Source organism: Thrips palmi, unplaced genomic scaffold (assembly GCF_012932325.1).
Source record: "Thrips palmi isolate BJ-2018 unplaced genomic scaffold, TpBJ-2018v1 HiC_scaffold_18, whole genome shotgun sequence".
Classification (NCBI taxonomy): domain Eukaryota; kingdom Metazoa; phylum Arthropoda; class Insecta; order Thysanoptera; family Thripidae; genus Thrips; species Thrips palmi.
In genome coordinates, this window is record NW_023144627.1 from 18,719,871 (window position 1) to 18,734,357 (window position 14,487).

General features: G+C 42.1%; 1 protein-coding gene across 5 annotated transcripts; it reads left to right on the forward strand.

The window, feature by feature from the left end:
• Positions 1-52: 52 nt before the first annotated feature.
• On the forward strand, positions 53-14,429 carry LOC117645023 (microtubule-associated protein futsch). 5 transcript variants are annotated; one of them, XM_034384900.1, is made up of 25 exons: positions 53-177; positions 1,140-1,275; positions 1,358-1,477; positions 1,568-1,807; positions 1,889-2,035; positions 2,125-2,490; positions 2,908-3,093; positions 3,174-3,447; positions 3,528-3,825; positions 3,914-4,862; positions 4,953-5,143; positions 5,246-5,462; positions 5,549-8,658; positions 8,751-8,918; positions 9,016-9,230; positions 9,308-9,534; positions 9,625-9,811; positions 9,884-10,044; positions 10,126-10,690; positions 10,775-11,110; positions 11,198-11,455; positions 11,535-11,673; positions 11,757-12,102; positions 12,181-12,342; positions 12,534-14,429. In XM_034384900.1, exons 2-25 carry the CDS (start codon positions 1,168-1,170, stop codon positions 12,666-12,668), a joined length of 9,105 nt encoding a protein of 3,034 aa, XP_034240791.1. In that variant the 5' UTR covers positions 53-177; positions 1,140-1,167; the 3' UTR covers positions 12,669-14,429. The 5 variants fall into 5 exon arrangements, with proteins under 5 accessions (XP_034240791.1, XP_034240792.1, XP_034240790.1 ...); XM_034384901.1 differs by having other exon boundaries at positions 12,181-12,315; XM_034384899.1 differs by having other exon boundaries at positions 132-196; positions 12,534-12,668.
• The last annotated feature ends 58 nt before the right edge of the window (positions 14,430-14,487 follow it).

Genomic DNA, 14,487 nt, shown 5'->3' on the forward strand with positions numbered 1-14,487 from the left:
AGCAGTCTAAATGAGCCCTGGAGTCACCTAGAAACGGAAGAAAACGTAAACAAGCTGGTTGGATTCTTGTGGGACTTCCTTTGGCGGCAACCCAAGAGAATCAAGGTGCAGTGCTAACCGACCGCACCGCCATTTTGTAAGGCTTGGTAGTGTTTATGAAGAATGGAGAAGAATTAGGTAAATAATAGTGGAAGAGGTGAAATTTTTTCTATTTTCCTGGTGTTTAGAAGACGGTTTGAGTGGTCAGGTGTTTCAACCAAGACTTAAGTTTCCGGGGGTGAGATAGAACAGTGAGATGTGACCCATTTCCGTGTGTGTGAAGTGAAAATGAGAAGTTGAGTGATACTTGTTCGACGTGTTGTGAACGGGGCGTCTGTGCATTGTATGTTTTTACCGCCAAAAGGAATGGTGCGACATCAATGTTGAGATGGTTGATTGACGGCTGTCACCCGCCCTTTTCTCGACTCGGGGGTCCTTCTGCAAGCGGATGCTCGCCTGCACTTTGCACTGCAAGGCTGTCTTGCAAGCCTATGCACAAGGTTCAAGGCGCAGCGCAAGTCGCAGTCGCAAGGCGAAGGGCAGATGGTTTCATTAACCTGCTTTTCCTCTCATCAGGTGGTCGGATGTGCCTTGCGCTTTAAAGACCCCAGGGAATTGTTGGGATATTTTGTTTGAAATACCACACATTTGTAGGTGTAATTCAATGCATTTTTAAGTGTGTTCCCTCTTTCTCTCTCTTTTTGGTCAATGTTTACATCTTGTTTCAACCAAGAGAACATTTGAAATAGGTTGACAGTTTCCTCAAAAGTTCTTCTGTCTGTCTGACCATGTTAATGGTCTGTTCATTGCAACTTAAGGCCATTATGCAACTTTTAATCGGAGCGTAGAGTCATGTGATCCTAATCCCTTTGTGGCAAATCGCCCTAACCCTTCTTCTAAAAAAAAAAAAACAATGCCTTCTGCAGTTTCTTCAGTCATTAATTTTTATTCTCACATTCATTCAAAGATTTGTTGCCCATTCATATGTGAATGAAACAAAGCCACTTCCTATTCATTTATTATTGTTTAGGAATATCTTCTAGTAGTAATCAATCCAATCAAAGAGCTATTTTATTTAGTCTAAAAATTTCCTATTTCAGATGGCAATGATTACTCCGTAAGAGCTGTATGGAGCTATATAGCATGCCACAGCTTGATAAAACACCATACTCTGACATTCACTATGTGGAAAGGAGTAACCTGCCTAGCACATCCATCCCCGTGGATGTCAAGAAGGTGTGTTTCCTCGTTATCCTCTGACTTAACACCTCTGTTCATGAGCCATGTCTTGAATTATTAAAATTTTCCTCTCTGTCAGTTTTCCCCCGTTTCTGGAGACATCTTGACGAGTTCAGCATGGAGTGCTGTCATCCACCGACCAGCTGAAGATTCAGAACCTGAAGACCTGCCGTCAACAGTTGACATGGATGCCATTAAAGTATGTTTGATATTTCCATTATTGCCTTTCAACGACCTTTTTGTGTAAAACAGTACTTTGTATGGTTTTCAAATGTCTATTTGATTTTAGGGTTCTCCTTCCACGTCACTGCCAGCTGCAGGGGCTTCAGTTTGGTCGGAAAGTGATAGAGGTCACGTAGGAGGTGGGGGTGGAGACGATGACAGTGATAGTGACGACGATGATGATGATGAAGATGATGATGATGAAAATGAGAAAGGAGATTCTTCCAGTGAATCTTCTTCTCGCAACTCTGATGGAGAGGATGCTGACTCGGAGTCTGGCACGGCTCAAGGTTCAGCAAGTGACTCTGTAAGTATTAAGTTCTTACAAGTCTGGATTTTAAGGTTTCCCTGAGATGATCCCTCACTGTTGCCTCTTTTTTTTGTAAAGGATTCGGAGAGCAGCTCACGAAATTCATATGATTCTGATTCAGACTCAGCTTCAAGTGATAGTTCATGTTCGTCTCGTTCTAGTGAGTCTAGCCACTCTTCTTCTAGCCCGGCGCCAAAACCTGTTCCTGTTAGAGATGTTGATAAGGTTGGTCCCCTATTCATAAGTTAAGTTCTTGCTCCATTAATGGTTTTGAATACAAATTCTAACTGCATGCCTCACTTTTGTGTGTTTAGCGCTCTTCCAATGAACAACAGCCTACGTTGGTGAAGTCACGGTTAAATGTCCCTAGAAATGATAAGAATGAAGAAAGATGTGATGTGAAAGCTGGTAGTCAAACTGCCAAGGATGGGGACAAAAGTGATGAAAGGAGAGTCACAATGAGGAAGGAGGAGGAACATAAACCGTTCAGAAGTATGAACCTGCACCCAAAAGAGGACCAACGGAGTGACCCTAAGCGCAACTTCTCCCATACAAATCCTGAAGCCGAAGAGAACAGGCTGAAGGAGAAGCTGAAGGAACCCCAGAAGCCGTCTCCACTGCGGGCAGTCCGTCGCAAGGATCTGGAAGTGCAGCCCAGCCGAATGACGGACAGGATCAAGGTAAGCCTCGACTCCCCCGCAAGTCGGCAAGCCGCTGGAGCCCGCTGCAGAGAGTCCTTTCCGTCGCTCTGTCTCTCTCGTACTCATGGGGCGTCCCGTATAGGTGCGAGAGAGACAGAACGACTCTCGGTATCAGTCTGCTGGTCAAGGAGGTACCTGTCTTGGCGGGGCGCAGCGCGTGCACCTGGCCTTGCAAGATCGCCCGGAGATAGGGTGCGCGCGCACGGCGCTCGGCACGGGCGCGGCCGGACAGCTGCGCCGCGCCACGCCACGCCTCAGTGGGCGGCCGGCGACCGGCCCAGCCACCTGGCGCTCCGCCCGAGCCGAGCGAGTGCACCGCGTTGCCTGTCCACCAGGAGCCATGATGAGAATAAGTGAACCGCTTGCGCTAATTTTAACTTATGTCCTGTTTTTCAGGGGTTGAGTAACGAAGTGACCTCCACACGTCCGCATACTAGTTCTTCCTCTACGACTCAGTCTCACAATTTCAAAGATCTTAACAGTGTTGATGAGAAAAAGTCTGAGCGCAAACTCATTTCAAGTTCGACAGCGCAGACGTCCGCGGCCAACGAGTCTAGCAGTGATGTGGAGCTGCCAGTGCAAGTACGTGTTCAGTGTCATTTTGATCATTATCAAATTGGAAAAAAGTCTGTGAAACTCATGCTTTTCACTCTTTACTGTAGGTGGTCAAAGATGCTATCAAAAGGATTCAAGTTGCACCCAAACCAAAACCAAGTTCCAACACAGTTAATAATAAGGAAGATGATGATGCTGAACATGAAGAAGACGATGAGGGGGAGGAGGATGAATCTAGTGATGAGGACAGGGGCAGGGACAGCAGACAAGCTCAGTACTCTTCGAGCCTTTTACAGAAGTTTGTGGAGAGCACTGAACGATTATCAGGGAAAAGAAGCTCTGCGCCTGTCCGTGTGTCTGGGCCTAAACTTAGCACAAGTTGTAAGTTAACTCTTGTCAGATTTTTATTTCTATTTACAAGCATTTTCTGTAAATTCCTTCAAACTTGTTTTTATTTTCAGCTGGAAGCAGCCAGAGTTCAAAAGATGCTGTCAGACTGAAACATGCACACCCCTCCCAGTTTCTCTCTTCCAATTCATTGCCAGCTCGTTGCGTAGAGCCTTCCGCGGGGCCTTCGGGTAGACCAGGTCCTGCAGACCTGGAGGTTTATTGCTCGGTGAGCAATGTTTCACCTGATAGTGGTATCTATTGTGTAAATGGTTCACCATGGCATCAATCATCACCTGCCCATTCCCCTCAACATCCTTTGAAGGCACTCCCATCACCACCACGAGGACTCGCCCATCAGGATCACAGGAGGTACCGCACAGTTACTAACTTAGAAATAAAGTTTGTTGACCACAAATTGATTCTGAATGAAATTAATGGACTTAATTTTGATCTGCAGGAAACATGTTTCAATGCCAGTACTCCCTTTATCAAGCTCTAAGTCACCTAAAAAGAGCTCAAACCAATTGGAAAGACAGAAGGATGTCAGAGTGCCTCCTATTTTGACAATGGATGACTCTGATGATGAAATGTCTTCATCGCCAATGTTGACAGCACCTGCTCGGAGGGGGCGAGGAAGGCCGAAAAAAGTTCCTCCTGTTCTTGAGCCTTGTCTTCCTTTCAACTCAAAGCCTTCATCTAAAAGTGTTTGCAGCTTGGACCAGAGCAAGCTTAAGAATAGGAAACAAGTCAAGCAACGGAAGGAGTCTGAAAGCTCAGATCAGAGTGAAGAACGCTGTGATAAAATTTTAATGTTTACAACACATAGACCTAGGGAAGTTCAAGTGACTAGCCAGGGTGTGCAATGTGACCAGTCTGAATTTTCTTTGATGGGTCTAACAAAGAAAAAGAAGAAAAGTCAAAGTAGTCAAAACCATCAGAGTAGCCAAGTGAAGTACATTCAACCAACAGTATACAGTGTTCAAGAAAAAGAAAAATTGTATCAGAAAGTAGATTTACCAACCGCCTGTGATCGTGTCAAGAAAAATGCTGATGGTCGCACATATGGGCATTCCCCAATGGCCCAGTCAAAATCTTACCCCAATAATTCATCTAAGGATTTGGGGTCCTTTAAAAGATCCAGTAAACAAGACTCCTCTCCAAGCTGCAACCAATCATCATCATCTTCCAAGCGTAGGCTTCCAACTAGTGTTGAGAAAAGAAAGAAGGGAAGGAGAAGAGGCCACGCCGCCAGGCTGGCAGCGGCGGCTGCTGCACTGCTATCATCAAGTTCATCACTTTCTCTCAAACCCGATACGCCCACGCCTAGCTCCTCTGTTCAGCCAGCACCATCCTCAGCCTCCTCATCAACCAGTGTTCGTCCCTCTAAACCTTCACGCCCCAGTGAGGTAAGAGGCTATTTCTCTTTCATTTTATTATTATTGGGTTTATGCTATGTTAAGAAGCATCAAGTAACCATATTTTGTTTTGGTTGTTAGAAAGTGGTTTCACTACCTCGGGGCATCAAAAATCACAAACATAACAAGAAGCATCATAAACGGAAAAACCACAAGAAACATTCAAGTCGTTCCAGTTCCATTGATCCAAAGTTTTTGCAAGAATTGGAAAAGCTTATCTTGGATTTTCAAAAGTGCTGTTGTATAGCTCGCATTCAGCAACCATCCAACAGGTATGTTACCTTCAACAAAGCGGTAAAACTTGATTTTATTTTTTTCTTGATTTTTTTGTGTGTTTTTATTTATTTTTATATTCTTGTCCTGCATTATTGTAGACTTGGTGAGGCAGCCAAACTTCCCTCAATATTTAGACTTAAAAGAATAGGGAAGAAACGCAAAGGAAGTGAAAGATCCAAAACTAGTGATCGTGACTCGGGACCTGAAGCTGACAATACCATTCCCCCTGTGGTACCCGCTCCCAGGGACAGTCGTGACAAAGGTAGCACAGGAGGAAAACGGCGTCCTAAAAAGAGCGCCGTTGAAACACCGAAGGTATGCACCCACCCTTCTTGTTCTATATTGTGTGTTTTCTGAATATTTTTTTCCAAAATGCTCTATATTTGTTTTTAATTTTTCAGGGCCAGAGACCTGAGGCAAACAATGAGCAAAGATTGCCCCTGAAGAAGAGACATTATCACATGTCCTCTGCTCCCAACCACCAAACTGGTGTCACATCATCACCAGAAATGTCCCTTGACATCAGTTCTTCTGCTGAGGATAAAAGAAGCAACAATGATGATAGCCCCACTTCCAGTATAAGTAGCAAAGGCAGCGTAGTCAGTGCTACAAGCCAAGGAAGTCGTGGAAACCTGTCTGTTAACAATCCAAATCAGTCCAACAAAGTAGCTCCTCCAACAAGTGTGTCAGCGGATGTGCCACCTGCCGTTACTTCCTGTGCAACCAAAGGATCTCCCACCCCTCCCATTTCCAGTGTGGGTAGCAGGCAGCCGTTCAACAGCTCAGGATCGGCCAAAGGAAACATACTGCCTGGCCCAAGTGTTGCTCACAGAGTCACTGTAGTCATGCCAGCTACCAGCAGCAGCCCTGTGGGAAACACATTTCCTGCAGGTGAATCAAGCATCTTAAGTAAAGCAGATTCATCTGCAAGTTTTGCCAGTGTGTGTGGCAAAAGTGATACTCCTCCTTCCCATTTGACTCTGGTCAAGAACTCTCCTTCAGTGCCATGTTCAAACCTAATTACTGTCACACCTAGTGTGAAGGAATCTTCCCAAGGTTGTTCTCCACCCAGTGATAAAAGTGCTGTATCTGCAAGCTCTAGTGTTGTGCCATCTAAAAACAATCAACTTCCTGAAGAGAACTCTCTTGTCATCAAGACAAATGGCACTAGTGGAACAAGTGTCAAAGTGTCTAATTCCAAGAGCTGTGCTACTTCAGATAGTGCAGGTTTGAACAGTTCAGCAATTAAATCGGCTGCAGACAGTAGTTTAGCTTCAAAATCAACTGCTCCGACTAGTGTTAACCAATTTGCATCCAGAGCAGTATCTGCAGCTCAAAGTGACAATTTGGAGGGTATGCGCAGTGCTCTGTCAATGAATAGAACCCCTCCACCTCCATCAGGATTATCAGCAGACTTTGGAACAAGTCAAGCAGGAAGTGTCAAAAACAGTGTCAGCAGCTCTAATGCTGAGGCAAAATTATCTAGAAATTCTTATGATGATGCTATTGAAGCATGCATAAGCAAATATTCATCAGAGGTTCCTTCTATCAACTTGACTCCAAGAGCTGTTATAACAACACCCAAGAAACGACATCGTATGGAAATGCAAGGGAAGCCTGGAGGCAGCAAAGGAAAAGAAGTGGAGCCTAGTGTCGATTCAACAACTGGCAGTGTATTGAGCTCGAGCTCACTGATGCCAAAAAGGTCTAACAGCCGCACAGTTTCCTCGCCCACTCTCGAAGCAAATCATCCTGTTGTACAAACCAAATTGATGCCACCTCTTCCTACACCTCAGGCACTGTCCCCTGGGGGCTCAAAATTGATTGAATCAGGTATTTTTGAACCTTCTTCTTCCTCAGAGCATTTTGTTTTAAATGTGTCTCTGCCTGCTACACCTGTGAAGAGTGCAATCACTGGCCTTTCGAAATTAAAGGCTACAACCTGCTACAAACCAACCGTAGCAGAGCCTGTTGCACCTGAATCTACTCCAGCTGAAGAATCATCTTCTGATTCATTCACCCTCACAAGTAAAAATTTGCGCCAAAAGAAAAGTGGTTTGGGCATTTCTTCTGAAGAAGATCTTAGAGACTCGGCATCTGAAGACAGAAGTGTTGAAAACAATACTCCTGACCCATTCCAATTTCATGAAGACGATGATCCCATCCCTGTTTTGAAATCTGATGTTGATCCCAAAATCAAAGCTAAGTCAAAGCCCAAACCCAAAAAGGCTGACAATCTTGACAAAGAGACAGACACCAAAAAGGTTGAGATTGAAGTGAAGGCGGAAGCAAAGTCTGAAGCGAATAGCATTCCTCCAGATGTGGAAAGTTTAAAAAGTAATGATCTAAAAGAAGTAAGAATCCAAGTAGAGAAGCTCAGCAATGTGGACACCTCTTCACAGAAAGGTAAAGATGCCAAACAGACCAAAAGCAGCAACCCTGTGACCAAAAGACGGAGGAAGTGCAACAGAACTGGTTTTCCTGTCAAGCGTAAAAAGAAAAAGAAGGAGACATCTCTTCCTCTTGATGTTAAGACTGAAGAAGAATTAAAGGGAGATACTGATGCTGAGAGTGCGACTGATTCTAGAATTCAAGATGATGGGATCAAATCACTCAAGGAAGAAGTAAGTGACAGTGGTACAAATGTTAAGGTGGAGCCAATGAAGGAAAGTCAAGCTGTGATATTGAAGTTTGAAGAATCCAATTGTTCGAATGACATAAAAGAGGAGGCAAAGCCATCAGACCAGTCTTCCCCTCCTCTTCACAATTATTCTCCTTTGTCACCAAATTCTCAGCAAAGTGCCATGAAATCAGGAGAATCTTCAACCTCATTGAATGAGGATGCCCCTGTGCCATACATTGACAGAATCCCCAACAAAGATAAATACATGTATGCTGGCTTGTCCAAAAGAGTAGATGGAAAAGCAGAGTGCAAGGTACGCAAACCAAGCAAAGCTGTGCTACGGGCTATGCGAGCCAAATTCTCAGAAAATATTTCACTACCTCAAATGCCGGCCGGTACGACTAAGGGACCCAAATTAATGCCTCCTAACTGGAGTTCTGATGAAAGTGATGATTCTGTCGATGAGCCATATGAGTATCCTGAAATGCCAAGTTACGTTGGGGATGCTGGCCCAGAGGATGGGACCAAAAGTGACAGTGAGCATGAGGTGGCTGAATTGCCAGAGATGTTGAGAATACCTGAAGAATGCAGTGCAGTTACCCTCCCAGACACTGATGATGTATCAAGAAAGAGGCCCAGGCGTGACATGAAGAGACCTGCTGCATCCCCCTGTGATGAGTCTGTCAAAAGCAAGTGTTCTAAGTCTGAAAAAGAGGAAAGCCACAGTTCTACATCAAAGAAAGCCAGGACTACAAATGAGTCTCGCACAAGAAACAAGCGCAAGCTAGGTGCTGATGATTTGCCTTCATCAGCAGAATTGCGCAATGCCCGCTGCAAGAAGCGCCGCACTATGCCAAGACTTGAAGCTGACAGCATAGAAACCGATGGGTAGGTTTTTGTTGCTTGCTAGCTCATGTATACATTGCCTTTAGTCTTATTTTTGTATCAACATCCATTTTTTATCTTCTTGTTTACTATAGGGATGAAAGTGTCCTTGGAGAACTTCCTGGTCCAAGCACAGGTGGTCCAGGAGATGCCTTGTCAGATGAGGAAGCCCCAAAGCCCTTTTCGGCAGATGCCAAGCAACCACGGTGGAGGAAGAATTTTCTTCCCGCTGGATTGTTTTCGGATTATTACAAGATGGATGAGTAAGTTGACATTTTATTCAAAACTGCATTATGTAAGAGGCATTTGGCCTAGGATTGAATTATTGATTTTGGTTTAAATCATGTACTCTTTGTGCAGACCTCGACCAGTGGGTGCCAGTAAGAAAGGCTTGCAGTACAAACCTGAGGATCATCCCTATGGTCTTTTACCTCCACCATACCATTGTGGAAAGTGGCTGCGTCAACGGAGAGTGAACTTCCAACTTCCTTATGATTTGTGGTGGCTTCATTCTCACAACAAACTGCCTGGGCGTGATACTGTTCCATCTTGGAACTACAAAAAAATCAGAACTAGTGAGTGTCTCATTACATTTTAATCTAAAAATTTCTATTTATTGTCACTGTTTTTAAAAAAAATTAATTCTTTGCAGATTACTATAATAATGTTAAGCCTTCATATGTTCATGAGCCTCAGTCTTGTAATTGCAAATCTCCTGATGAGGACACGTCTAAGGGATGTGGGGATGACTGTATAAACCGCCTAGTCTATGCCGAGTGTGCTCCTGGCCTCTGCCCTCTAAAAGAACGCTGTTCCAACCAGAAAATTCAAAGACATGAGTGGGCCCCTGGATTGGACAAATTTATGACCAAAGAAAAGGTACTTATATTGTTATGAGCCTCTCTTAGGCATCTTAAAAGCTATCTTATGTTATTAATGATTTCATTTATTCGTTTCTTATTTGCTCAGGGCTGGGGAGTGCGAACTAAACTACCAATCAAAACAGGTGAATTTATTTTGGAGTATGTTGGTGAGGTTGTATCTGATCGCGAATTCAAGGAGAGAATGGCTACAATCTACACTGAAGACACTCACCACTACTGCCTCCATTTAGATGGTGGTTTGGTTATTGATGGTCATCGAATGGGAGGAGATGGTATGTACTATTTTTAATTTTATTTGAACATTTTTTGGTATTTTTTTACTTAACTTATAATTCTGCTTCTAGGGCGATTTGTAAACCATTCCTGCGAGCCTAATTGTGAGATGCAAAAATGGAGTGTTAATGGCCTATTCCGTATGGCTCTTTTTGCTTTGCGAGACATTGAGGCAAATGAGGAGTTAGGATATGACTACAATTTTTCTCTCTTCAATGCCGCTGAGGGTCAGGTATGTATTTCTATCACTACGTGGCTTTTGTATGCAAGTAATCATATCATCTTATGTTTTTGTTATTTTTTCTTTTCTAAGCCTTGCAAGTGTGGGTCAAGCAAATGTCGAGGTGTGATCGGTGGAAAATCCCAACGTGTGAGCATTATACCTTCTTCTCAAAATGGTTCGTCCTCAAAAGTTAGTGTGGAAGACAACTCTGACAAGAAAGGAGGCCGGAAAAACAAGTCCAAGACCAATCGCAAGAATGATGGAGAACGAGCCGCTGAAAACATGAGACAAAGGAAAAGAATGGAAGCTCAACGTCTAAATCAGTGGTTGACTATGAACATCCGTCAAATGTCTCATCAGCAGCGATCTTTTGTGCAACAACATCATTGCTTTTTGCTTCGTAACTTGGAAAAGGTCAAGAGACTAAGAGAGAAACTAAAACAAGCTACACAGCGAACAGAAGGTGCCAATCGACAAGGCAGTAGTAATGTTAAGCAGTCCGACGTTTTCCTCACCCAACTGAATGCTTTGTCCATACCAAGAAATGTACGCACTAGGAGACTGGCACAGGCTGAGGATAACCCTGAACTTGCTCGAAATGCACGCCTTGCCTGTGTTCTGCGTGAACTTTTCAATGTTGTTGTGTCTGCCAAAGGTGGGTCCATCTCCGAAGATTATTCTCTTAATATGGTTTGTTTGTCGATTTGTGTTGTTTATTGTATCTTAAATATGGTTACAGATGAAAAAGATGAGGTCTTGAGTAATCCATTCATGACTTTACCAAACAAGAGAAAACTTCCTCTCTATTATGTTAGAATACGTGAACCCCTAGACTTCTCTACTATTGAGCAAAATATAAACTCTGGTCTGTACTGTAGCCTTGAGGCCTTTGATCAGGATATTTGTAAAGTGCTAAACAACAATTTAAGATTTTATGGTCGCACTACAAATTTGGGCATTGCATCTGTGAGACTGAAGAAAATTTACATGGATGCCAAGAAGGATGCTCATCCTCAACTTGTAGACGTGTTAGGCGAAGCTTTGCCAGCTTCTTTGGTTGCTGAAAAAGATCCAGGTATTAATTGCTGCCACTACTAATATACGCTATTTGCCTGGCCTGCTTTTGTGTTAATTTTGTATTTTGTTTTCATTATATTTTCAGCGGAAGAAGAGGAAGTAATTCGGTGCATCTGTGGGCTGTATCGCGATGAGGGAATGATGATTCAATGTGAACGATGTTTGGTGTGGCAACATTGTGACTGTGTCAAAGCTGACAGCAGTTTCGAACATTACCTGTGTGAGATCTGTCAGCCACGGCCTGTGGACTTAGAAATTGTCATGGAGCCACAACCAAATGATTCACCTGAAGGTCATGTAGAATACATCACACTACTAAGAGGTGATCTCCAAATTCGGCAAGGTATGTGCAAATCCCTTCATTGTCATGCTGTTAATATTTAAGTATTACAATTCATAATGAACCTTGTTTTGCTCTGTAGGAGATACCGTATATGTATTGAGAGATGGAACTGAAGGAGAGGGTGAATCTCAAGCCAAAGCTACTTATAAAACTGTCAAAGAGCCCAAATATGCTGATATGGATATTTACAGAATTGAAAGACTCTGGAAAGATGAAAGGCAAGTCCAGCTGAGATCCTCATGTCAAGAATTGCTGATAATTTATTATTGATCTAATTGTGTTTGTTTTTCTTTTCTTACAGGGGTGAGCGCTTTGCTTATGTTCACAACTATCTGTGGCCGCATGAAACATTCCATGAACCAACAAGGAAGTTTTATCCCAATGAAGTCATACGTGTTCCAAGATTTGAAATGATTTCCCTAGACCTCATTTGGGCTCGGTGTTGGGTTCTTGACCCAATGACGTATTGCAAAGGCCGTCCAATTGAGGCAATTGAGGAACATGTCTATATATGTGAATTCCGAGTGGACAAAAGTTGTCGCTTGTTCTACAAGATATCCAAAGCTCAGAGCCGAGCAAATCTATGCCTAAAGAGCTATGCCTTTGAAACATTTGAAACAAGACTTAAACCTGTCAGAACATACTCGGTATGCATACACACCTGGTTAAAATTTCTCCACAGCCCTTGGCTGACTGTCATACTAACTTTTCTACAATTTTCACAGCCACATGGCACTTTGCCCATCCCATCGCTAAAATCTCGAGGACGGGGAAATCAGGATGATGCAAGTTCCACCAAATCTATGCAGCACTCCCCTGCAGTCGCGCCAGAGGAGGAAGAGGAAGTGCCTCTTGCACGAGTAAGAGATACCGTTATTGCTGAAAAGGCATGTGCTAATTGCCCAAATCTTGTGCATTGCTTGCTTTTGTTTTACTCTTTTGTAGTTTGATGCCTCTCCCCTCTTCTAATTGCCTGCTGTCTTTTGACATTCAAAGCTCTGCATGGAGTGAAATTGTCATATTCATTGACAGCTGTTGAGGACATGTCAAGCTAACTGTCTTATTTTCATTGTTGCAGAGAGAAAAGCAGCGAGAGCATCTAAATGGAATTTTACTTCGTCTTCTTGCCAATCAACAATGTAAGCAGCCCCTGGATATCTCCTATCTGTTGGACCCTGGGAAGCGGCAGAGGAAAAAAACACTGAATACCTGAGAGTGGCTATTATAACCTGGTTGAGACATAACTGTTGAGGGCTTAGTGTCAAGCGAGTTTGGATCATGAAATCTTCTTGTTGTGGTAAATTTTTGATGAAGGAACGTTTAGTCTCAACTTGCCTCAGACGTATTTTCACTTCCCAGTCAGCATCATTTTGAATGTTTATATATTTATATATTTTATTGAGTGTTGAATCCCTTTTGCTGTTAGTTCTGCTCATTTATTATTTGTTTGAATAGAAATTTATTGATATTGTGGCATTTTGGTAGGAAAGAGTCTAAAATTTGTGGAGGAATATTTTTAACTTGCCTCCTCAACTTTCGTATATTTTAGTTGCCTATCTACTTCCTCCAAAAGGCTTATTTCGCTTCTCAGGCATCGCAATATAAAAATTTTAATGTTGATGTCGTTTGTACCTGAATTACAATGATCTCTGGGTTTTGCCAATCGTCTGAGAGCATGGGGTTATCAGCAGTAAACCAAAAACAAATAATGTCACCTGTTACATGACATGTGTATTATAGTGTAGATAATTTGTGTAGTTTGATCTTTGTACTTTTGGCAACATCATTTATGTGAAGCAAACATACGCAACGGTATGAACTTGTTTTAATGCTGAGTTAATAGATGTGATCATGTGATTTACCTGTATGATAAAACCGAAAGAAACAAATCAAATTTGTGCGCGTTGCTGATATCCTTGGCCAAGAATTAATGGTTATGAGAGTACAAATGATATTCGTTTTGAATCTAATGTGAACGCCATTGTCGTACTGATTAATATTAGATGTATATATTTAGTTAAGCAGAACTGTATTATTGTGCAAGCACGTGAAAGGCCTCTCTTGCTGGGGCAATTTGGATTATATTTTTATGCTAGTCATAATCAGTTTTACTCTTCATCTTTTTTTCCCTCTTTAAAACAGGAGTCAATAAACAAAATTTCGTAATTGTGGGACTATGTTGGTAGGCGACCACTTTTGCGCCAGTCTGTGAGAAAAATTAGCCTTTCTGCTGTTTTTACTAAAATTTTCCTCATTTTACTTTTCAACCAGTGCTGTCTTATCTTACTTGTAATGTAAATTTGCAGACACTTGTACAAAGTTAGAAAATGATACTGAGAAACGCATGTACTTCATATTTAATTGATTTGACCAGGAATTTGTGAACGACTCAATACTCTGTTGTGCTTTTTTGTCCTATTTTCTGGTTTTCTTACTTTCTTTTTGGAACAAGTAATTATAAGCTTCCACATTAGAGGGCAGTATACATCTGCAGCTTATTTGGCTGTGTGTATCAAAAAGAAACTAAGGACAGTAAATATGTATATTCAACTTCAATTAGATTTTTGTTGCTGATGTACATTTATAATTTAAGGATTAACTTAACTTGTTTTAATGTACATATTTTTCTGTGTACATATTTTAAGAAAATGTCGTCTGTAGCACTATTTAGTATTTATTATAATTTTTATCTTTTGCTGTTTTGATTATTTTTAATTGGGAATGCATTGTTTTCTTTTGCCCTTTCTGTCCTTTTCCCCTCTTCATGCAATGTTTTACCTTTTGTACTCTGCCAAATAAGCTTTTGTTTTATTATTATGAAATTACCAGTCTTTCTTATTATTTGATCAGTGTACTAACATAACATCACCTTTCAAACGTAACATTTTCATGTGCCGTATTATTCAACCATTGAGTGTAACATTGCCAGGTAATGAATCATGGTTGTGCAGTCATTAAAGAATGATTTTCTTCATTAATTTGCTTTATTTTGAGTCATCCTCTCATCAAAAAAATAAATAGAATAATTACCA